The following is a 24,334-nucleotide window of genomic DNA, read 5'->3' as shown; positions in this document are numbered from 1 at the left end:
GAAGAGAAAGCTAAAACATATGGAGTGTCCACATTTAGAAGTTGCTTTAGTGGACAGTCTAAACCTTTGGGAAACATTAGAATTGTGAATGCGAGATTTAACTATGAGAAAATACTCATAGAAGGGACTTGACGACACTTATGACCTGAATCATAAAATGGAATACAGTGCTGGAGGCTGTGATAGCAGCAGCAAAGTCAAACAAGAGTTTATCATCAGGATGACGAAGGACCTCTCCAGCTGAATAAGATGGAATGAAATAGTTTTTATTGTCATTGTAAAATCCGTGCACAATGGTATTGGGAAAGACTGTAGAGTTTAGTCCATTTTTAAATAAATAACATAGGGAAATGGGTAAATGGTGACCTGAAGCCATTTTTGAGTTTCCAGTGCACGACAATAAAGCATCTTTAGGTTACAGGAGTGGAAAGCATTCTACAAATACAAACATGTTTTTTTGGGAAATAAACAAAGACTGTTCCATCAATCTTGTTTTGAAAGAGAGAAACATTTTGTTTTTTGAAGAGAACATTTAATATGAAAGAAACTACTAGATGAATATTAATCCACTACAGGATTGTGGAATTTCTCAAAGGAAGAAAGTCATGCTTTCAGTGACCTCCATTATTTCCAGATAGCATGCATTTATTGCCTAAGCATTTATTGCCTAAGGATTCTTGACTTTACTGAGTATTTGTAATTCAAATGATGCATTAAGATGTTTGCTTCAAAAAAAAAAAGAAAAAGCCAGGTTTTCAGAATTATTTACCCAAATTGGATTTTATATATGAGGTGATTATTAGTCTTTCAACCAAGTTTGGTAAACAGCAGAGCATGATGTCAAGTGTCCCAAGTGTTTTAGGATGTTAGTTGGTATTGTGTTCAATATGGCAACTTATTTTGGTCAAGACTTTGATTTGTCCAGAGACTAAATTAGATCAAGACTCTCCTTTGTCCAAGATTTAGTTTACTGATGAGCTGATTATCCTCAGCTCCAGCTCAAATGATAAAAACTCTGTTCTGAACCAACACATTTCCTGTGGATATTTTGTGGTTCTACTCTGTTTGCTGCAGATTTCCTAAACTTAATCTCTTCCTGTTGTGTTTTCTTTTCCAGAGTGAAGAGTTCCACATTTATACCCAGTACTGCACTAACTATCCACGGTAAGAAGCTACTTTTCTCTGAGTGTTTGTCAGCTAGTGCTTGCACACCACTAACGGACATACAGATACAGAAAGAAGTAGAGATGTTAATAGAAGTGGTATTAGCTGTTGCACTGGCAGAAAAAAAAATAAAACACTAAAATCTTAGCTGAAAAATTGCATCATATCATGTTTCTGCTACTTAGGTAAAAGCTGCTTTTTTGGATGGAGCACAGCTAGCTGCTGCAGAAAGTTGGAAAAGTAACCATTTATAACTACCATTTGGAATTGGTTTAAAAAATTGAGGTTTTTATTTTCCTCATGAAAATGATTAAGCAAATAGAAGTAGTTGAGTTTTATTGTTGTCGTTGTGAGCATTATACAGAAAGTGTTCAAAGACCGGTAATCTTTGAATGTCGTACCCTAACCCATTTAAAGGATTCCTGTATTCATCCAAAAATTATTATTATTATTATTTTATTATTATTATTATTATTAGTGAACCAATTTTCAATGAACTTCAGCTCCCCTCATGGTAATGTTGTCTTCTGACTCATCTATCCTGTTCTGGAGATTTGTGTATGGTTGTTATCCCACCCTCATCATTTACGCATGCTTTATTGTGAGTGCCCTTTAGTGAAGTACATTTTACCGCTCTCTGACAAACTGACACTCTTTTGGAGGCAGGAGTCAAAGTGTCTGCCATCAAATGTGCCTCAGGGTTTCTCCGCCTTCCTTCCTGCTCCTTTCACTATTTTTTCTCCCTCTATTTTTCTTAATGTGACTGCTCACATGCTGACAGACAGGGTATTACAGTTGTCACCGTATCGTACCTAATGGCGTTAATGTTTTATTCCGCTTTATGCGAGCATTGCGGTGCCTTGGGACACCCGGGAGGAATAATGTGAGGTGTTTTTGTGTCAGTGTGAACGTTGCAAGTGATAAAATCAGCCCTGAAACGTAAGTTTATTCTTTGTGCTCTGACAAACTGCTCTGTCTGACACACTTTCTGAAAATCTTCTTACCAAATAAAGCACAGGAAAGGACAATGCCTGCAAGTTTCTGACTAATTAAATGCTGATTTGTATGCTGTCATCAGCTGTTTATGGTTGGCCTTCTTCCACACCACAGCTGGCGAGCCCAGCAGAGGTCACACAGAAGGAGACGCTTTGCACATAAACACACGCTCTCTAAGGTTGTGGATGCATCACGGCCATTGGGATCTCTAAGGTCGGGTTTCCCCCAGAACAATGTGAGGCCTGTGTTGGAGCTGCACTGGAATGGAATTAGACATGCAGACATGCACATACACACACACACACAAGAGACGAAAAAGAAAAAAGACAAGTTCACAACTGTCTTTCTCTGTCTTGTTCCACTGTGCCGATAAAGCTTTTTATTCTTCTGTAGGTTGCACAGCAACGAAGCTTTGCCAGGCAGTAAATCTGCTTCTTACAAGGTTGTAAAGGGCTGCTGTTTCAGGGGAATGAGTTGCAAAATTTGGTTAAGTTTGGCAAATTCTAAAAGCATTCAACATGTGTCACGCAGTTAAACTGACATCCTACACTGACTTGTGGCAGCAAGATCAATAAGTTTATATGCAGTCAGTGGAGAAGTACAGTAATAAATATATTGTATAAATATATTGTATGATTCAATATACTATGCAATAAGACAGGTTAGAACTGTGTGCTTTGCAAACATTCACTACTTGAACTTTTGACCACTTTCTCACATTAAAACCACCAACCTCAATGGATTCACTGGGATTTATATTTTAAACCGTCACAAAGTACCACATAATTATGAAGTGTAAGTAACAATGGTGAATAATTTCCACATTTTCTTTACCAATTATCATGTATGGTGTATGTATTTCTTCTCAGTCATCATTACACTGATGCTCTTAAGTCAAATCAGAAGATGCTTTTTGAAATACTTATTTTTAGAAAGCAATGCAACACTTTTTTCTACTTTACAACGATGTGCCACTTCATTGTTATGACCACAAAATTGTTTTGTAGTCGTGATATAAAAATATGTGAATAATTTCAATAACCTAAATAATCGTTTTGTTGCTTTAGGGGTCCATGCGTGTCATCAAATAGTGTCTCTTGTAAATGCTTTAAAAATTGAGCTGATTTGAAAGGCTCTTGTGGTTTTTGTCAAATTTTCTTAAGTTCATCTTCAGTGTATTGTGCTTTTTTAGGAAATTATGTTCAGTCGTCAGAAGTTGTCATTTTCTGGATTGGCTCTCAGGGAATACGTCAGTTTCCTTTGTTCAGTTTGCTGTCGGCTTCCTCAACTATGACATCTCATTCACTGAGATTTGTCTCCACAGGTCAGTGGCTGTGCTAACCGAGTGCATGAGGAACAAGGCGTTGGCCAAGTTCTTCCGCGAGCGCCAGGAATCTCTGCGGCACTCCCTACCCCTGGGCTCCTACCTGCTCAAGCCAGTGCAGCGGATCCTTAAGTACCACCTCCTGCTGCACGTAAGTCTGTCTGCCAGTTGTCAGTTTCAAACACACACATACACACAATGGCGTGCAAAAAAAAATTACCTTTGTCAGAGCAGGAATAAACTTGCAAGCACAAACTAATATTTTTTTTTTTATCCATCATTGCAAATGTCAAGCTGACTTGGCTTCAAGCATGAATGTTGGAGAAGCCAAATGTTCTAACATATGGCGCTCAGTATGACTGTTCTTGTGGATGCCCATGTTGTATTTCATTTCTTATATACACAAAATTAGTGAGCATTCCTGTGTTTGGGTGTGTGTGTGTGTGTATTTTGTGTGCATTTGCTAACTTGAAGCTCATTTGTATGTGACTGTACAGGAGATAGCCAACCATATGGAAAAGGACACAGAGACATACGAGGTGGTGCAGGAAGCCATCGACACCATGCAGAGAGTGGCCTGGCACATCAATGACATGAAGAGGAAACACGAACACGCTGTCAGGCTGCAGGTAAAAGCTGTCCAGGCCACTCTCTAGCTTAAAAAGGACCGGTCTTTTCCTATCCTGCTGAGCAGTCATGTGAACTCACCACCAAAGCCAAGATATTCCTAATATCTTACGCAAGACGCCCTCCTAATGATGGCCTTGCATAAGGAAGACATAAAAGGCAAAGCTTGTTTCTTTTATCTGCCGGGAGACGGGATGGTCTGCAGGAATGCAGGAATGTGTAAAAACATTATCGACACAAGATGTATTTTAACCTCTTTTGGGGATTTATATAGAGATGCATTAATCAGGCTTTTATTTCTAATTCAAATTTTGACTGATTTAAATCATTTTAAGGACTGTTACCCGTAAGACAGATGAAGGCAGAAGATGTGAATCCAGCGAAAGAATTTCAGAGTATTTGAATTTATGTATCAAAGCATCTTTTTCTAACTTTAGGATTCTTTTTCCTTAAGCTTACAGAAGTACACAGACCAACATTGGCATATTTTTTTTGCACCTAATGAATAGTGAAGAAATAAAATTTGTAGTATTTGATGTGCTGATTACCAATCAGAGCTACTCAAAGAAAACTTGAGTATTTCCCCTTTTTATGTTCCCATTATATATTTTTTATTTACCACTCTAAATTTTTATGTTATGCTAACGTCTGTGTTTTAATGGCATTTAATCTATTTTTTCTACTGCTTGTCCATAATGTAAATGTGCTTAATATAGCCATAAGTGCTCATTTTCAGCAAATTAATAAATGGACTACAAAAGCAGAATGCATCAAATGATTTAAGACTATAGAAATTATAGAAAATCCAAATTTAAACATTTAGCAAAAATCAAGCTTTACATTTAAGTTAGATGGAAAATGTAATTACTCATTTTAGATTGAAAAAAAAATATCTTTAGTTAGGTTTTTCTTGTAGTTATTCCATTATGAAGAAGTCTCACCCTTGATCGCTGTTCTTCCATTGTGTTATTATTTTTCTGGGACAGTCCAGAAATGTTCTGTACTCACTGCAATTACATAATTGCTCTTCCTGTTTTGTGTCAAAATAAACATGATCATCTAAGTCCTCTCTGTATCCTCAATGCAGGAAATCCAAAGCCTCCTGACCAACTGGAAGGGCCCGGACCTGATCGGATACGGGGAGTTAGTTCTCGAAGGAACGTTTCGCCTGCAGAGAGCCAAGAATGAAAGAACCCTCTTCCTGTTTGACAAACTGCTGCTGATCACCAAGAAGCGAGAAGAAACCTACACATATAAGGCTCACATTCTGGTCAGTGTTGGAAATACTCAAAGTACCAGAAGTTTTCTGCTTTGTAGCAGCAATTTTAATGCATCTTTCTGCTTGTCTCCTTCAGTGCTGCAACCTTATGCTGGTGGAGGTTATTCCTAAAGAACCACTGAGTTTCAGTGTGTTTCACTACAAGAATCCCAAACTTCAGCACACAGTTCAGGTACAGCAACACAGTGTCCAGATGCAAATGTTGCTTTGATTGTAATTACATGTTAAGAAAACCTTTGCAGCTACTGGCAGCATTGTGCAAGAGCCAGAAAGAGTGAGGATATTTACAGCTTTATCATTTTGTTGCACATTAAAACACATTAAAATGAGCTGCTCAGACATGTTGAGTATTTGATGGCTAATAGTTGTGATATTTGTTACCTAACCGCTCTCTTTTGGGCATTCATTGGGGGAGGGACAAAAAAAACCCCTCTGTGTGATGTGCAGGAGCCGTATTTTAAAGGAATCATGTTGCTCCATTTGAAGCCCATGTATGACATAATCTTCTTACCCCTGTTTTTGTACTCGAACCGCAGGCTAAATCCCAGCAAGACAAGCGCATGTGGATCTTGCACCTTAAAAGGCTCATACTTGAAAACCATCCGGCAAAAATTCCAGCCAAGGTGAGAGGAGGTCACTGGAATCTGTAGGATATATCCAATATCTCCCCTTTATCCTGTCCATATATTACTTTACATTTTCTTATGCTCTTTTCTTTGCTTTCTGCTGCTTATTATTATCTTTTTGTCTTGCTGATACTCTGCCTATAAAAAATGGGTATTTATGTCCTTTGATTACAATCACTGAACACTATTGTTGTGCAATGCTGCTTAAGTCTAGTAAAACAATGACAAAAAGTACAATTAGAAAAGTATTTCAAGATGACAAAAAATATTGCTGTGAATTTATTAATTTATAATTATCCAATTATACTTGATAAATATGGAAATTATGTTGTGGTAAGAGGCAGAAAATTAGATATTTCACTTTATCGCAAAGTTAATTTACAATGCTTTACAAAAATACATTTTCACATTTATCACATTGCATCTTCAAATCTCAATTTATTTTCTAGGAATTTATGTCATATAATGTTACATAGTTCATAACTAGGAAGCTTAAAGTAAAAATTTTTTTTCTAATTTTTAAAAAATAATTGGAAAAGTGGAATGTGTATCCCAATTTTATACAATTTATTGTACCAACTGCTTTTTAACTACTGAAGCTTAAACGCATTCAAATGTAATGTGTAATGTGGCGCCACCTAGTGTAAGAAAACCCTTTGTTAATCTTATGATGAAGTAACATTTTTCTATATTCATGTTGTCAAATTCCAGGCCAAACAAGCCATTTTGGAGATGGACGCAATACGTAAGTGTTAGCCTCCATGGAATTCATATCCAGTTTGTATTGTAGTACTTATCCATATACTTGTGGTCGTATTTTTTAAATATTAATTGATCTGTGTTATTGTGTTTTTTTTTTCTTTTGTTTTTTTTTTTTTGTTTTGTTTTTAGACCACCCTGGGTTTCACTACAGCCCTGACGGTGAGAAGAAGGATTCCCTTCAAGCCAAGGAAGGCCCCACTCCTCGTCGAGGACGGAGAAAAGGTGATAAATTAAAATATTTAATTTATACTACATCTAAATTAAAAAGATTGAATAAAGATACTTATCCAAAGAAACTTTAGAACGTAATTCTAAATGTTAGTAAATATATATCTTCCCAGAGCCCCTCTCCAAATTACTGAAGAACGCAAAGCAAAATGCTACCAACAATGACGGTGAAAAAGTGAGTTACAGTCAAACAATTAAGAATAGTTTTAATTGATTACTCATTTTTAAGTATGCTGCTTCTTCTCCTCCTCCACAGCGTACCAGTCTAGGTGCTACCCTGCTGTCCCCCGTGTCCCAGCTGGCTCTGGGCACTATTGGCCGCAGCCGTAGCTTGATCAACCAATCACAAGAATCCTTAGACCCTGGCGATCACTATGAGCACAGTGACAGGGAGGAAGGGGACGAGTTGCATCAGCGGGATGCTGACGATGAGGATGACGGCATTCTTGTGAGTTTATATCGGATAAAATCAGATTGAGCAGACATTTGTATCCCAAGAATTATTCATGATAAATATTGTTCCCCAATGTTTATTTGTTTAGGGTCGTGGAAAGAGACTGAAAGTTCCCGGCAAAGGCAGCAGAAAGAGACTGAACCCTCAGGCGTCTGTTGACAGCATAGAGCAGTGGAAGGCTTTTAACATGAGTCCCTCAGACTTGCAGGTGGGATAATAATTTAAGGTTGAAATGTTAACTTGGCATCCATTTGTTAGGGCATCATTTTGTCCACAGATGAAGTTCGGCACATATGCATTTATATTTCTGCTTTACTTTTTTAACTTAGCGAGCCAGGGAATCCCTAGTAAGAGATGGAAGTCACCATCCTCCACTACTCAGGACCCCTCGTGTGACAGAGGAACCTCCAGACTCTCCAATTCCCGCAGTAGTCGTGACAGAATCGGACCGTTCAGTGAGGAACATTTGGGCTGATCACCGGGCTCGCAGGGCCATGTTCCCCACCCGACAGAGAACGATGCAGCCAGACGATGAGGAGGAGGACATCTACCAAATGTTTGTTCCCACAGAACCAAACGCAGCAGAGCCAGAACCTCCCTCCGAGAGACTGGAGGCTCCATCGTCACCCAGAACAGCCCGGCCTTGCAGCTGGCACGTTGAACAGGTGCCCACAGTTCAAGTTGACCCTCCCGCTGATAACAGCAGAGTCTTGAGAAGGGCAAGCAGTGCAGGAGAGAAAGCCACAGAGGCTCGAGAGAGACCAGGGAATGACGAGACCGATCACAGCAACTTGGAAGTGATTCACACCGAATCGTCCAGCAATGACATATCTGGGTCTTCCTCAGCCGAGCAGCTGACATTGGACGATATTGAAAACGTGTATGACAACATCAGCTACGAGGACCTGAGGAGCATGGGTCTCATCAGGAGGGATGCGGACGAAATCCAGACGCAGAAAGAGTTGACGAGAGAACAAAGTGCCGCAAAGTTCAGAGAGTCTCTCATTGAACCAGACAGTTCATCAGAAAGCAACCGGTCCTCCGCACAGGACATAAAGCCGTATGGGAGCAGTGATCTTAAGATAGTTGAAGAAAATATATATGACACCATCTGTTTCAGAGAGCCACCGTCAGTGGAGCTCAAAGGAAGCAATGAAGGAAGTAAAGAGAAAGAAGACAGGGGCAGTTTATTATCAGAGCAAGACTTGACTCGAAGTCTTGCAGAGTTTGTTTCTGAGGACAGCCTCCATTTGAGAAAGAATGAAGAATCTGACACATCTAATCCTGTCCTCTGCCCCGTGGAGCCAAATTATTCTGCCTCTGCATCTAAAATGTCTTCACAGGACTCCAAGAGAGCTGATCGGATGTCTGAGGAGGTAGATGAGCTTTGTAATGACTTAGAAAACTACATGAAGAACACCAAGAAAGCTGAACGACTTCCTGCTGCATTCCCTGTGAATTCCAATGAGTCGCCTAAGAAGATCTTATCTCCTAAAAACAGTCCTATGAAAAGCTGTCCTGTGGTTGTTGCTCAAACTGCCAGCCCTACACGCACAAGCCAACCAGCACACCAACCCAAACCCCCACATGTCACCTCCACACAATCATTCACCATCCCAGTCATCAACCTTCCTGATTGTCAAAATGAAAGTCCCACTGAAGAAGAAATCCACAGTCCTGCCCTTGCATCCCGTCCCCTTCCTGCCACCCCGGAACCCCCTCCAGGCACAGTGAAGAGCATCCGAAACAGATTGGCACGCCTCAGCAGCGGCAGCTTCCGCCTTGAGGACGATGATCTGGTGGAACTGCCGCAACGGACCGCTGCTCCAAGAGAGGGCGCCCTGAAGGATCTCCAAAGTTTGTTTCCAGGGGAGCTGGCAGGGCTGGACTCGCCCCTGGCAAATTCATCTTTCCTGCTGGGGGAGTCTGTGGACTTTCCCCTGGAGCTCATGGACAAAACAAAGAGCCGTGTGTTCTTGATGGCGAGGCAATATAGTCAGAAGATCAAGAAAGCCAACCAGCTGCTCCGAATGAGGAGCATGGACCCAGGAGATTCCTGCAGTCGAGCCAGAGCAGAAAGAAAACAGAAAGACCTTGCCGCCATCTTGGAGGAGAAAAAACAAGGGGGTGCAGCAATAGGTAACAAGAAACATTAATCTTTTTTACAAAATAGCTGCTTTCTCAGTTTAATCTGCATAGTTCTAAACATGTATCAAGTTTTGCTGGTGTGTTTAATTACAGTTTTTCTTGTTTAGCTATAATTAGCAGAATTCAAAATAATCAAGTAGTTTGTCAAAGATTATATAAACTAGAAGATTACCATCATGGCAAAATACGGCTTTGCCCATTTGAAACCCATTCTTAACTGTCTTTAGCATCTTATGTTAGAGATTAACATCACTAACTGTAAACAACAGTCTCACTAGTTATTACGAATATGGACCCTTATTTTAACTTTGAGATTTACGTATAATGACAAAATGTTTCATATTCAGCTTAAAAGAATAAATCAAAGCAACTTTGCCATAATTTGATCAGTCTTCCTGGAAGCTAGCAGAAATGAACTAGCTCTTTGCAGAAGCAGACTGAATGAAGAGCCTGGATGCATTTGGTAGAAAATATTTCCTTTTAAATAGCTTCTTATAGCATTATCGTTCATCACACTTGTAACTAAAGCTGAAAATTGCTAACTTTGTTGATTCATGCATCAATTTCTTTGCTAAAATGTGTTGCAGTTGGCGTGAATGGGTAGATTTCAGGCACACAGCACCCACTGATTGAAAATGGATTGCATATTTGATTGAGAGTGGCTAAAGCTGAAGGTTGATAACTTGTTGCATCATTACATCCTGCTTAAAAGCTTGCTGTTGGAAGGAGATTTTTATAGCTTTTGTTTTTAAATTGAATCAAAAATGGGGTAGGTCACATGTGGCCAGTACAAAAGACATTCTAATGAGGTCAGTATCTGTGTCAATGGTTTCTTCACTGAACAAGTTCTACAGAGAAATGGTATTTTTAGTAAATTTATTACATGGAAATAAAAGTGTCAATGTTATCAGATTCATTCTATGACTCTAGTGTTGCAAAACGTTGAATTTTTCAATATATGAACAAAATAAAGTCTTTGATTTTAATGTTTTAGATAATCACTCACCCTGTTTTATGCCTTCTACGCTACCCTCTCAGGTGCAAGGATAGCGGAATACTCGCAACTCTACGACCAGGTGATGTTTAAGGACACTCCTTTTTCGACTAGTCAGACCTCCACCTCTTCGCATCACTTCCACCCAGGCCTGCCGTCCTCTCCGTCAATGCCGGAAACTTCTCTGGATGATGACTGGCTCCACTCCATCTACAGCAACGGGGAGCTGATGAACTTCATGTCTTCATCCAGCGGGGGAACAGACACTCAAACATCCTCCGGCTCTCAGCATAGACTCACCCACACCACCTCCATCCCTTGTTTCAAGACCACCCCGCCCGCTCCGTCACAAAGGTGGAGCTCGTGCATTTCCGCGCCGAGTGAAGAAGAGCATGTGTACAGTTCTATAAAGAGAAATCCTTCTTTTAATGCTCCCACATCGAAGTCGGATCAATCTCAGTCAGCTGATTCTTTGACAAACTCCCAGCAAGACAGCCACCGGCAGTCTGGGGTCAGTTGTAACGGACCCGACGTGAATCTGTCCACAGACAGACCTCGTGGACCCAGTCTGAAGCGCGCCGGTCGGCAGAGCAGCCTCCCAGACCAGACCACCCTGAGACAGTCGGATTTCACCTTACACGATGGCCAGCAGGTGGTGGTCCTGAACCGTGCTTCTGCTCTGAGTGGACTCCTCAACACCACTCAGAACTACTTGGCCAACTTTAAGGACAATGAGGAAGATGACGACGACTACGTTGAAATCCGCTCAGAGGATGACAGTGAAGCCGAGCGAGACAAGTTGAACCAGGGAACCACAAGATCAACTCAGAATCAGAGCGCTGTCCAGTCTCGGAGTTTGCCGTGCACGCCGGTCCACTCCTGCCACCCGCTGAGGCCTCTGGAGCGTGAGCACTTGGAGAAGTACCTGTGGAGCGAGCCGCAGCAAAACCAACCCAAGATAGTCCAGTCTCTGAGGGAGAAGTTCCAGTGTTTGAGCTCCAGTAGCTTCGCATAAGGCTACACAAAAACTAAAAACCAAAAATAACGCTAACACGCCGCATAACGTTTGAAAGGGGACAGTGCTGCTTTGCATCCAATAGGCCACACCTTTCGCTGACAAGAAAAATAAATAAGACAAAATAATACATCTATTGAAGCAATCCTGGGATTGCAGCTTTATTTTTAGTGAACTGTTACAGATATTTTAAAACAGTATAGGTCACAAATAAAGATTAAAACAGTACATCATTAGCTTTTACGTGAACTTCCTTCCAAAAATTTGGAGAGATGGAATTCATTGTGATAAATAATGATTTTAAAACTTTTAAACTGCTTTACATCTGAGCCTTGTAGAAACATGTGCAACTGATTGTGCTGTACAGATGCAGTAGTTCAGGATATCTGTTAATTTAGCTCCTAAGGACGACTGTACATCTCGTCATCTTTACATCTTTACTAGAGCTGAAAGCACAGTTAACACTCGTCTTCTTAATTGTGCTATTATACAATATCTAACAGTTGTGAACAAACTGCTTTTACAATTCAAGATTTGTGCAACTTGAGATGCGCTGCTCAGGCTAGCTTGTCGTTTTTAGGATCTTTTAACAAGCAGGAAATAAAGACAAATATTTGGGGTTATTATAACATCCAGTAGGTTAAGTGTACTTATACTTGGAAATTTAGTCTATTTTTAAAATAGTGAGTCAGTCTTCCTCTGACTTCGGTCACCAATAGGGAGTCATGCTTAAAGAAAATTGAGATATTCTCTAATAAATAATAAGTATCTTTCTTTTCAAATTGAAAGCATCCGTGAGAAATGGCTCTTACATGCAGTAAGTAGCTGCTGTTTTATTTTCCTTAAATCTGCTCACTTCAGTTTTGGTTTGAGGATGGACCACAAGGGTAAACAGGTGAATTGGTTTTAAAGACTACAGTACTGTATTTGGTGTCTTTTGTTTCTTCCTTATTCAAATGCAAATGTATTTTAATGGTTTACATCATGGGACACTATGGCACTACTGATTTCACTTCCTCACGCAAAAAGGAAAGTCACATTACAATAAAAGACACTTTAAAGTTCACAGTCGTTTTAAGAGTTTTACCCCCACAGTTGTTTAATTTCAAATAAAATGATGAGAAAAACGATATATGACTTATTTGTTCAAATACGTTCCTGCTGTCTCACAAGTACCGCGAGCAACAAACTGTAAATTAGATTTAAAGATATTTATTTAAATAAAACGGCTGTGCTTTCATTTAGAGACTCAAAATCTGAAACTAACTGTGAATATTCTTGAAAATTTGTAGATTTTAATGCACTATTAAATCATAAATTACTTTAAATAAAGAAGCACATGGGGAAAAGGCTAAATAACATCAAATCCAAAGTAGGAAAATGAAGTATGTTTTTGTTTGTACATTGCTTTGTTTTTGTTTGTTTTTTTGGTGGTAATTTTTTTGCACATTTTTTATTTTACATCTTATTTGTAAACACTTTGTAAAGATGTACATTTTAGGAGTTATTCTTGTATGCCATAAATATGCTTTTTAATGCTTTGACGTTTAAGTTAAGTTTACTGTATTTTTGTAACTGGCTAGTCAATATTGCTCAACAGGACAATGTGTCTGAGGTAATAAATTCAGATTATTCTCCTCTGTGTGTCTTTTTGTGATCAGTGATTAAAACATGAGACCCATTGCTTAAAAACAAAGCAGAAACTAGAAACCTGGACACTGCATTGTGACAACTAAACTGTTTTTTAGAGATAAAAGAATAGACATCAATCTGAAGATTTCTTAATGAATTGAATATTGTCTGAATAATTACACAACTGTCCTTTGCGGCCAGATTTACACAAATCACTTGACAATCGGAACTAATTTTATTTTTGATAAAATACAAATTGAAATGATTCCTCGTTAATGTTTTTATACCACTTAAACTTTTTTTCAAATTTCAAAACGCAAACTTGAATAAATTTCAGTGGGATTTAATCTGTCAGACCAGCACATCAATGCACCATCATGAAACTGAGAGTAAAAAAAATCTAGCAGCTCTTTGTTAAAAAAAGTGGGAGAAAATTTCACCTGAAGTGGAGAGTTAAGCGGTGGCTGAACTCGACCCCTTTTGGGTTTGAACGTTAGTGGGTGATGTCCAGGTCGACCTCGCTTTTCCACATTGTTGCTACAGGGTTAACATGGTGATTGGCTTGCAACAGCAACTCCTCCGTCTTTATGGATCGGACTGCTCTCTGCTGCAGAGTGTGGCCTTTTGGATATGAGACATAATATCCTAATTAAAAATATTGAACCACCAATGTAAAAATAATAAAAAGAAATAAAAAACAATATTCCATTCAACATGGTGGAAAAAATGTTGCACTTAAATCTTATTTTGAGCAATGTAGATATCAGTGATGGCATATAGTTACTTTGAAAGTAGCTCCTTGAAAAAGTAACTTAAATTACAGATTATTTGGAAAGTAACTAAGTTACATTAAAAGTAACTTGTAGGTACTTTCAGCAGCTGTTGACAATAATGTTCCGCTACCTGTGAAAATTACATTGAGCTTTGCCAATACTTAATTGCAAGTTATTACAGGATGGTAACATCAACTATGTGTCTCTTCTTCTAAGGCTAATCTGAAGGGGAGATTGTTTAATGGTTACAACAGTACTAAAGAAAAACTTTAGTAATTTTTGGATGTTTTTGTGTGTTCCACTGTTGCCTGGAAAACTCTAGGAGTGGCGGTTCAGAGCGCTGCAGGTGTATTTCACTAGGCCTCGATAAACACTGACACAGGTCAGTGTCCATTTGGAAGCAGCGTCTTGTGGCATATGTCCTTTTTCATCTAGATGCGGAACACTCTCATTAATAACAAAATTGGCGCCATTAACCACTGTTGAAATTGTACAGTCTAAACACGGTAAAACTGAACCTGTAAAACCTGCCCAACTGCAAAGAAACGGCACAAATCTAAATCTCTAATAAAACTCATGTTAATAGCGCTATATGTTTTAAAATTTATCCCTAATATATTTTTAGAGTGATTTAGAGAAACAGCAAAATTTTATTTTTTTTTATTTTTTTTAGAATGCAAGGACTCAAGATTTTTAATTTAAATTTTAGAAATTTCAAAATGTACATTTTCTAGGAACTAAAACAGTTTTAGAAAAATGTTGAGAAATTTCGACCTGTGCAACAGAGGGCGCTAAAAATCCAATAAGGAAGTGGCCCGGTAATCTGAAATAGAGCATCCTGGGAAATGGAGTTTACAAAGATAATCACGCAAAGTCGTTATTTTCTTATTTAATAAACTAACTGATCGAACGTAAAATGTCAACACATATTAATGGCTTGAATCCACTCCTCAATTAATTGTGAATCGCATTGTGGGAGTTGGGAATATATGGACTAATTTTCTTCTCGAACCTTCTGGTCGGAATAGTTTACCCATAGAACACCGCGGCGCTTCCTTTCTTCTCGGTGGTGCGGCAGTCCAATATGTCGCTGTTAGATGGTCCGTTAAACGTGCTCGGCCAGAGAACTACTGGCGAGTCTGTTCGCACTCAAAATGGTAGGTTGTTCATATTAATAATGTGGTGCGGTTAAGCCTTGTGAATGTTTTACAAGCCGGCAGAGTTTGAACTGAGTTTTTAATGTGTAGCACATGTGCCGCTAAGGCTAATGCTAACCAACTTTAATGCTAGCCTGAATGCGTTGTTGCGTTCTGTTTCACTTAACTGCCAATGTCTTTTACTTTGAATAATTGCTGCATTTTATTATAGCGTGAGCAGTTTTAACTGCAGGTGTTTAATCCCATTTTAGTACCTTCCACTCACTGTCTAATGAATGGGGGGCTATGCTAATGGGGAAGAGAAACACTGTCATGGTCTGAAGGTGTGGCTAGCTGATTGTGCGCCCCACCAAATAAGCTGACAGAACAGTTGAATCAGAAAGTTACTTTTCAGTCAGTTATGTAAAAATGTATCTTTAAGAAACTTCGATCGAAGCAGGATGTTTTTGTGGTTTTTACAGTCATGGCTGCAGCATCCATCGCCAACATTGTCAAAAGCTCCCTCGGACCGGTGGGCCTCGACAAGATGTTGGTGGACGACATAGGGGTCGGTGTCATGTTTTTAAACGAACGCAGAAATTATCCTAGTATGCATTGGTTGACTGACTTGGTCATCCTAACAGGACGTCACCATCACCAACGATGGAGCTACCATCCTGAAGCTGCTGGAGGTGGAGCATCCTGCAGCCAAGGTCCTCTGTGAACTGGCTGACTTGCAGGACAAGGAGGTTGGAGATGGGACCACCTCTGTGGTAAGTGCTAGCTGTCAGTATTAATTCATTTATTTTTAATGTTTGTGTTGTCATGTCAGGTAACTTCCTGACTTGTAAACAATTTTATGAAAATAAATTAGATGTCATTGTCTATTAATCAGACTGGGTTTCTCTGGAATGTTTCAGTCAGCTTTGTGCAAAAAAAATTTACTTTACAGGATTAAAAGAACCTCAGTCAAACTCTGTGAACTCAATAGTGAGAATATTCATCAGAAATCTCTATTTCTGCATTAATTTGTGCCTCATACATTCCTGACCATTTTGTAGGTTGGATCTTAATGAAATTTGGAGGTTCACAAAACAATTTTCAGCAACTTTACTTCACTTTTATTAAACATCTGGGTGCAAAACAGAAGTCAAAACATGCTCAAAGCAACATTTTTCTTTTTTCCGTAATGCAGGTGATTCTTGCTGCAGAGCTGCTTAAAAGTGCAGACGAACTGGTGAAGCAAAAGATTCATCCCACGTCTGTCATCAGCGGATATCGCTTGGCTTGCAAGTAAGACAAAGATATTAAATATGAAACTGCATTGAAAGAAGATCAAGATCATCTTTACAGCTGCTTTTTTTTTTTTTTTTTTTTTATCTTCCAGAGAGGCGGTGCGGTACATAAATGAGAATCTGACTATCGGGACAGATGATCTGGGAAGAGAGTGTCTAATCAATGCAGCAAAGACCTCCATGTCTTCCAAAATCATTGGAGGGTATCCTAAACATTTGTCTGTTTTAGCAGCTTGTTAACGAGATGCTGTGATGGTTTTTTAAGTGTTGTGTGAAGGTGGAAAGCAATTCAGTTTCACCTATATGCCTTGACTGTGGGTTTTTAGTGATGCAGACTTCTTTGCTAACATGGTGGTGGATGCTGCCATGGCTGTGAAGTTTGTTGACGGAAAAGGAGTGGCCAAATACCCCATCAACTCTGTGAATGTGTTGAAAGCTCACGGCCGCAGCCAGAAAGAGAGTTTCCTGGTCAATGGATATGCTCTGAATTGTACAGTTGGTTCACAAGGTACATATTTTTCTGGATTATTTGGGTGATATTCACCACTGGCCTCAAGAACTCTTTTTTTTTTTTTTTTTTTTGCTGCTATGTCTCTTAGTGGTGTATGCAGTGATACGCGTGGGAGAAAGTAAACTGGTTTTGAACAGAACGAAGTCACAATGGGATGAAAACTGTGATGCTTCTTGTAGCCAGATACTAAACCAGAAGCTGTTATCAAGACATGAGACTATTCTTTCTTCCTTTTTTATTTGAGTCTGTTTCTGCCGTTGAATGCTTGTTTTGTATGCCCACAGAAATGGTGAAGCGTGTTGTAAATGCTAAAATAGCCTGCCTGGATTTCAGCCTACAGAAGACCAAAATGAAGATGGGGGTCCAGGTCGTCATCAACGACCCAGAGAAACTGGACCAGATCAGACAGCGGTACGTTATGGATCATGTCTTTCTTCTTTCTCTCATATTTAGGAATAATCCCATTTTAATTTGCTGTGGTACTAGTCCAATAGTGCATACAGTGATACGCGTGGGAGAAAACATGAGCAGCCACAAGTCAAGGCAGCAGCTTTCCTCTAAGCTGCATGACCACTAATTTGAGCTGGACACATTTTTTATGTTGTACTAGTACAGTACTGCTTTCCTGTTTTTGCTCAGCCTTAAATTCCTTGCAGAAATATTTAGTAAAATGATTTGTTTGTATGGTTTTAGGGAATCTGACATCACCAAAGAGAGGATCCAGAAAATTCTGGCAGCTGGAGCAAATGTTGTACTGACCACTGGTGGCATTGATGATATGTGTCTGAAGTACTTTGTGGACAGTGGAGCCATGGCAGTGAGACGGGTTCTCAAGAGGGACCTGAAACGCATTGCCAAGGCAACAGGAGGTTTGAGCGAAGCTTGTTGTCCTGTGTAATGATTCTGCATGTCTTAAAATATTTAAATGAAATGTTTGTATTTAATGTGATGTTTTTGTGCATTTTTAGCCACTGTCTGCCCCTCCCTGTCCAATCTGGAAGGAGAGGAGACATTTGAAGCCACTATGCTCGGTCAGGCTGAGGAGGTTGTGCAGGAAAGAGTCTGTGATGATGAGCTCATTCTCATCAAGAAGTAAGACATTAACAGTCATGTTATGCATAGCTACCAGGTTTGATAGTAGCTATGTAGCTAGTAACTATTTACTACTGTAATACAGTAGTAAATAGTTAAAATTTTAAATAATTTTCTATGTCTGTGGGGTTTTTTTATATATACATTTCTGGTGCATTCATTGATAACTTGCTATATTTAGCAACATTTCAGACAAAAAAAATTTACATCAGTCAAAATTGCAATCTGCAGGTCGGGCATTTTAAAGAACACCCACAAAAAAGTGCAATCGGTGTACCTCTAATTGATATATGAAATCTTCAGTGTAGAGTTGTGCTGTCGTACTTCAAACCTTTCAATTTGAACCTGTTTCAAGAATGAGTTAAATTCAGGAACTTGTCTGCTTGACAGAGAAGAGACTCAAAGGCAGATTCTCCTTTTAGTAATTTTACCGTTTTTCATTCCTTCAGTACAAAAGCCCGTACATCGGCCTCCATCGTTCTGCGTGGAGCCAATGACTTCATGTGCGACGAGATGGAGCGGTCTCTGCATGATGCTCTCTGTGTGGTCAAGAGGGTCCTGGAGTCTAAGTCTGTTGTGCCAGGAGGAGGTGCTGTTGAGGCAGCTCTGTCCATTTACCTGGAGAACTATGCTACCAGCATGGTGGGTTTCTAAAACCCCAAGCCTTCACCAGTAGGGCTTACTTTAAACTAAATAAACAAACTTAAACATCTGTTGTTTTCTTTCTTCAGGGTTCCAGAGAGCAGCTAGCTATTGCTGAGTTTGCAAGGTCTCTTCTCGTAATACCGAAGACTCTGGCTGTGAACGCAGCGCAAGACTCCACCGACCTGGTGGCCAAACTGAGGGCTTTCCACAATGAGGCGCAGGTCAACCCTGAGCGCAAGAATCTCAAATGGTGAGTTTATAGACTTGTCGCAGAACTAAATTCATTGATCCTTAAACAATTTGGAAAAATATTTCAATTCAAGATTTTGTGCCACCATTTCATTTCCTGGAAGTTGTCACCATCACTCTTTGTCTATTTCACCAGCTCTGCTATAAATTCAGTTTTATATGTGTTCTTAAAAATGTCAAAATGGTCTGAATTCTGGAAAAACTGGAAATTGGACATAAAAATATATGGGGTCTCTGTGACTGTAAGAATTCTCATGAGTAGAGCCATACATTAATGCAACAAAGAACTTGGATGCAAAATTTGAGAGGGTATCATATTTCAGATGTTATGGTTGCAAATTCTTCATGGCACTAATATGGTTAGCTTGTTGAATAGAGTTCCTCTGCCTTTCTATGATGCCTACAACTGGTGTACTTTTTAGGTGTTAAGATGCTTAAGCTCAAAAATGGTGGGGACGAAATTTAAAAAAGTCAAAACGTGGGTTAGTCATTACCAGTTTCACTGCAGTATCCACAATTATAAAGAAAGTCAAAGCTGTAAAAGGTTTCTGTAAAATAGCACCTTTTCTATTTTGATGCTTCATGTTAAACCTTTTGTTGTGTAGGATCGGGCTGGACTTGGTGAATGGCAAACCCAGAGATAACCGCCAGGCCGGAGTGTATGAACCCACCATGGTCAAGACAAAAAGCCTCAAGTTTGCCACAGAGGCCGCCATCACCATCCTGCGTATTGATGACCTCATCAAACTGTTCCCAGAGCCCAAAGAGGGCGGAAAGTCCTACAGAGATGCTGTAGAATCTGGATCTCTGGACGGTTGAAATATTTACTCGTCTACATTGGCTCAACATCTGTATTTATAAATTACTGAGCTGTTCATGGCTGCTACTCTAGTGTATGCCAAGCATTTTGCCTCTACATTTCTCCCACTCCCATCATCTTTGGAATTTATGTTTCCAAAGGAACTGTTAGTGACTGTTTTGGTTTTGGACACACAAATAAAGCTTCAGTGGCTGTAAATGACTCTTTATTCATTATTACCAGCACGTACCTATTTTCATTACAGTAAATCGTTAAGTTTACAGAAAGCACTAGATTAGAGAAGGCAGCTAATTATTGGCACTGACATGTTTTCATCCCACAAGCTGATAATTGGAATGTTGAGAAATGTGACCTTTTAAAGGCTTAAATCATTGGAGCAAAATTAAAAACATTCTTACAAGACAGTGATTGTTTAGAAGCTGTACTCCAAGTAACAAATTGAGCTTCACAGTTTAGAATTTGTTTCTGAAGCCTAATGATGCTAACTAGTCTTATCAGCTGTAATCTGTACAGGTTTAAGAAACCTTTACTTTCCAGTTCAGAGGAAATATTTTAAGATCACTAAGTCAAACACCAAAAGCTGAGAAATTCAAATTCACAGTGATAATGGCTTTTTATCGGAGAGGGAGTAAGACCACAGCATTACAGCACGGTTTACATCACCCAGTAATGTAAACAGATTTTATAATCCCTTAATTAGCCAAAAATAAATGAAGTGCAATCTAAGCTTTAAGAGGTTTGTATCTCAAACCCTCTCCACACACATGGCGATGCCCATCCCTCCTCCGATGCAGAGGGATGCTACGCCTTTTCTTCCTCCAGTTCTGTTCAGAGCATGCAGTAATGTGACCAGGACTCTGCAGCCTGACATACCAATGGGATGACCCAGAGATATGGCCCCGCCGTTCACATTCACCTGAACAACAAACAAAAGCTTTCATTGGTAAGTCAGCCAACTTCCTGCCCACAACTGTTTTACAAACTGGACTAGAACCCAGATACTGATGCCGGTCTTTGCTGTTACCTTGTCTTCATTCAGGCCGAGCTCCTTAATCACAGCAAGAGACTGTGCAGCAAATGCTTCGTTGACCTCAAATAAATCAACTTGATCCAGCTTCCAGCCTGCTTTCTCCACCTAAAGGGGGATAACTCAAAAATTTGAAAAAGAGTTGAACAAAAAGTTTTTTGATTTCAGACATGTAATGTTCTCTTGATGTCTCACCGCTTTCCTGATAGCTGGTATTGGCCCGGTTCCCATGACAGAAGGGTCTAGGCCAACCTGAGCCCATGAAACAATTTTGGCCATGGGTTTTATCCCCCGTCTCGAAGCCTCTGATTGGCTCATTAAAACAGTAGCTGCTGCTCCATCATTTATGCCTGTAAATGTAGTATTAAATCAGCTTTATGACTGTACAAAGTCCCATTTTGTGTTTGTGGTTCATGAGTAACTCTGGAACCTGAAGCGTTTCCAGCTGTGACAGTGCCACTGCTGTCCTTAACAAAACACGGTTTGAGTTTGGACATGGTTGCAATGTTGCTTCCGTGTCGAGGAAACTCGTCCATCTTCACCTCAACAGGACCTGAAGGACAGAGTAGCGGTTGAAGACAGAATGGCAAAGTGGTCACCGGGCAACTGAAAAAGTCTGTCACCTTTTCTGGATGGCACTGTGATGGGGACGATCTCCTGATCAAAATGTCCTGCTTTCTGTGCCGCCTCGGTTTTGTTTTGAGAATTGACAGCAAAAAGGTCCTGCTGCTCTCGACTGATTCCCCACTGCTTCGCAACATTCTCAGCTGTAAAAGGTTGGCGATCAGTGTTAAATATTCGCACTATAAGCTGACTGAGTCGCTATGCGTTCACATATAGACTGAGACCTGTGATTCCCATGTGATAGCTGTGGAAGGCATCGGTTAGGCCATCTGCAACCATGGAGTCCTGCAGGGAGGCGTCGCCCATTTTCACTCCAGCTCTCATTTGCAGAGTGTGAGGAGCCTGATTATAGACAAAAAAAAGTGATTGGTTTTATACACAACTTTGTGTTGGTCTATTCTTTAAAACTCCAAAGTACACGCCAAGATCTGTGGTTGTGAGGTGACAAAATTTGAAAACTTTGAGGAGTGTGAACACTTTGGAGGGCGCTATATATTCATATGCTTTTACAATAATTTCCTCATTACCAACCCTGCTCATGCTCTCCATGCCCCCTGCTACTACCACAGTGGATTCTCCAGACTGGATGGACTGAGCTCCCAGACACACAGCTTTAAGCCCAGAGCCACACACCATCTGGCAGCTCCAGGCAGGGACAGGGTACGGGATACCAGCGGCAACGCTGGCCTGGCGTGCCGGGTTCTGCCCTTGACCTGAAAGAGTTTTAGAAGTTTTTTTTTATTATTATTATTATGTAGGAAACAATACTGCAAGATTTGTGAAATAGTGTGAAAACTCTAAAAGGTTTCATAAACATTTACCTGCAGTGAGAACATGCCCAATGATAACCTCAGAGACCTCTTCTGGTTTCACCTCAGCCCGCTTTAGAACATCCTTTATCACAGGCGAGCAAAGGTCACGCAGAGTCAGCGAGGACAGAGCGCCACTCAAGCAGCCTGTATAAAATCGGCAAGTTATTAAAGTGTTAAATAATAAGAGAGGTGTCTAAATCTATTTTCGATTTCACATGGTGAACCAATCTTTTCAACCATTGAAGCTCTTAGAGGCAAAATGTTTAGATCTTCACTGAAATGGCCTGGACAAAAAAATAATCACTCTGAAGCCCAAGGTAGTACAAAATCTCAGAAAAGTTATTGATTATATACCTTAATATCTGATTTACAGCACTTTAAAAATGTATACTGACTCTTGTAAATAAACACAACGTTATACAGTTTTATTACCTGTCTTGACCTGTAATGTCTCAAGCAATGTATGTTTTTTGAAGCAAAGTTCTGCTAAAGGGCTCCAGGACCTGAAATAGCATCTTTTATTGGGTTCTGCATGTAGTACAAGATCAGACAACCTGGTTTCAGTATAATATTTCAATTTATTTCAATTTTTTTTTTCAGAAAAGCTAAAAATGATGTATTAGTAGCCTGAATGCATAGGAAACTGCTACTTTATGTGATTTATCTTGTAGCAGAAACGATCAGCTCAAAAATACTGAAACTTTTGTCCCCATAAATGTCAATGGTTTTGTTGTGTTTTTTTTTTTACATTTTGTTTCGCTTTTATCTAATAGCAAGCAGCTAGGAATACTTCAATGGGAAAAAAAAAAATAAATCAGGTCAGATCAAAGAAGTTGATGTCTCACATCATGTATTTGGTAGCCAATACTAGCAGGCTCGTGTTCCATGGCACTACAGCTGCCGGCCAATCAGCAGCGGAAGAACACTCCAGATATAGAAGCCAACCAATCAAAACTCACCAGGAACCTTGCGAGTTTTAGTGCAGGACAGAACCTCTTTGCTTAATTACAAACGTAAATAAGATATATAACATATAGCACTTAGAATAAACGTATACATAAAATAAAAATAAAACTCTACACAAATGAGTCTCTTATTTTCACAGATAATGTGTATGCATTTGTTACATTTTAACAATATAACAAACGCATAGTTACAATGTATGAAAGTCCAGTGTTAACAAATAACTCTGGAACATTAAGGAGGTCTGGTGTTACCTATTGGAGTCCGGGCGGCAGAAACGATAACAACAGGTTCGGGGTTCATCCTGGAAGTCGCTGGTTTGAAGCTGAAGTCTTCTTTCTACTCCTGCCCGTCCACTGACACGGCTCTGTTGACACTGCATGGACGTTTAAATGGGAGGTGTGTACAAATGGAACTCATGGAGAACACAGCGCCACTGTGTGCTTGGGAGGATGAGCACAAACGGTTTGCATAAGGAAGAATTAATATGGAGATCTAACATTTCCACTAATTTCCACATACAAGAGATAGACAACTTGTTAAAAACAAAATAGCTTGTCAATATAAACAGCTATCATAAAAATATATTTATATTTGTATGTATTTCACTAATTATTCTAGGTTACATTTTGCAACAGGAATAGATAATCTGCCAGTTTGGAACAGATTTGGTGGGCGTGGCTACAACCACTCTTGTTAATAGGATTGATCTAAAACTGAGCTTGTCTGCAGAGGTTAATCAATCGTTATGATGTAATAGAAATAGTGACAGTTTATTTTGTGGAAGCCCCACAGCACAGGCGAGAACCGTGAAATAATTAAACACAAATAATGTGTCTTTGACATAATCGTGAGATTTAAATTGAAATACACAATTAAACATTTAGTAAATCTGCTACCAATTTTTATGTCAAAATAATATACCAAAAATAGACATGTACTATATTGCCCTATGTTCCAAGTGTTTATGCAAATCTTGATTAATACAAGTCTTAAGCTGCCATTTTTGGATTCTTTTCATACTGAAAATGTAAAATAAATATTTTATATATACAAATATATATATCAATTAGTTCCATGTTTCCGACACATCAAATTAAGCTTTCCCAAAGTTGGAGCTCTAAAACTATGTTCCTGA

At 39.5% G+C, this 24,334-nt stretch overlaps 3 protein-coding genes and 1 non-coding gene across 6 annotated transcripts in view; 3 read left to right on the top strand and 1 right to left on the bottom strand.

Moving 5' to 3' along the window:
- Window positions 1-13,257, top strand: part of LOC129352457 (pleckstrin homology domain-containing family G member 1) — a 60,961-nt gene extending 47,704 nt beyond the window's left edge. For all 3 annotated transcript variants that reach the window (XM_055021472.1, XM_055021474.1, XM_055021473.1), the window contains exons 5-17: window positions 1,118-1,164; window positions 3,485-3,635; window positions 3,982-4,113; window positions 5,199-5,381; window positions 5,467-5,562; window positions 5,927-6,013; window positions 6,728-6,761; window positions 6,908-7,000; window positions 7,120-7,181; window positions 7,263-7,454; window positions 7,549-7,668; window positions 7,790-9,599; window positions 10,647-13,257. In XM_055021472.1, coding sequence (XP_054877447.1) covers window positions 1,118-1,164; window positions 3,485-3,635; window positions 3,982-4,113; window positions 5,199-5,381; window positions 5,467-5,562; window positions 5,927-6,013; window positions 6,728-6,761; window positions 6,908-7,000; window positions 7,120-7,181; window positions 7,263-7,454; window positions 7,549-7,668; window positions 7,790-9,599; window positions 10,647-11,617 — 3,978 coding nt within the window. In that variant the 3' untranslated portion in view covers window positions 11,618-13,257. The remainder of the gene's footprint in view (window positions 1-1,117; window positions 1,165-3,484; window positions 3,636-3,981; window positions 4,114-5,198; window positions 5,382-5,466; window positions 5,563-5,926; window positions 6,014-6,727; window positions 6,762-6,907; window positions 7,001-7,119; window positions 7,182-7,262; window positions 7,455-7,548; window positions 7,669-7,789; window positions 9,600-10,646) is intronic.
- Window positions 13,258-15,047: 1,790 nt separating this feature from the next.
- Window positions 15,048-19,968, top strand: tcp1 (t-complex 1). The gene is made up of 12 exons (XM_055021487.1): window positions 15,048-15,179; window positions 15,641-15,726; window positions 15,803-15,931; window positions 16,354-16,451; window positions 16,546-16,656; window positions 16,780-16,961; window positions 17,249-17,375; window positions 17,658-17,833; window positions 17,933-18,056; window positions 18,506-18,698; window positions 18,788-18,951; window positions 19,556-19,968. Exons 1-12 carry the CDS (start codon window positions 15,107-15,109, stop codon window positions 19,767-19,769), a joined length of 1,677 nt encoding a protein of 558 aa, XP_054877462.1. The 5' UTR covers window positions 15,048-15,106; the 3' UTR covers window positions 19,770-19,968.
- Window positions 15,418-15,555, top strand: LOC129352483 (small nucleolar RNA SNORA29). Its single transcript, XR_008604885.1, has one exon. It is a non-coding gene; the product is annotated as a small nucleolar RNA SNORA29 (small nucleolar RNA).
- acat2 (acetyl-CoA acetyltransferase 2) lies at window positions 19,959-23,574 on the bottom strand. Its single transcript, XM_055021488.1, has 9 exons — window positions 23,451-23,574; window positions 22,243-22,377; window positions 21,953-22,134; window positions 21,646-21,763; window positions 21,421-21,564; window positions 21,228-21,350; window positions 20,993-21,147; window positions 20,795-20,905; window positions 19,959-20,686 (listed from the first exon to the last, which is right to left on the bottom strand). Exons 1-9 carry the CDS (start codon window positions 23,497-23,499, stop codon window positions 20,516-20,518), a joined length of 1,188 nt encoding a protein of 395 aa, XP_054877463.1. The 5' UTR covers window positions 23,500-23,574; the 3' UTR covers window positions 19,959-20,515.
- Window positions 23,575-24,334: the final 760 nt, after the last annotated feature.

Source organism: Poeciliopsis prolifica, unplaced genomic scaffold (assembly GCF_027474105.1).
Source record: "Poeciliopsis prolifica strain line A6 unplaced genomic scaffold, Auburn_PproV2 SCAFFOLD076, whole genome shotgun sequence".
NCBI lineage: Eukaryota > Metazoa > Chordata > Actinopteri > Cyprinodontiformes > Poeciliidae > Poeciliopsis > Poeciliopsis prolifica.
Note: the sequence above shows the minus strand (reverse complement) of the source record. Positions and strands in the feature narration are given on the sequence as shown.

Bases quoted from the DNA above. Each gene is read 5' to 3' on its own strand.
- acat2 (XM_055021488.1), bottom strand. From the start codon at position 23,499: ATGAACCCCGAACCTGTTGTTATCGTTTCTGCCGCCCGGACTCCAATA. The intron at 22,378-23,450 runs GTAACACCAGAC...GATTTTATACAG, and splicing joins TGCCGCCCGGACTCCAATAG to GCTGCTTGAGTGGCGCTCTG. The intron at 22,135-22,242 runs GTAAATGTTTAT...AAACTCTTTCAG, and splicing joins TGGGCATGTTCTCACTGCAG to GTCAAGGGCAGAACCCGGCA.
- tcp1 (XM_055021487.1), top strand. From the start codon at position 15,107: ATGTCGCTGTTAGATGGTCCGTTAAACGTGCTCGGCCAGAGAACTACT. The intron at 16,452-16,545 runs GTAAGACAAAGA...TTTATCTTCCAG, and splicing joins GGATATCGCTTGGCTTGCAA to AGAGGCGGTGCGGTACATAA. The intron at 18,057-18,505 runs GTAAGACATTAA...TCATTCCTTCAG, and splicing joins GAGCTCATTCTCATCAAGAA to TACAAAAGCCCGTACATCGG.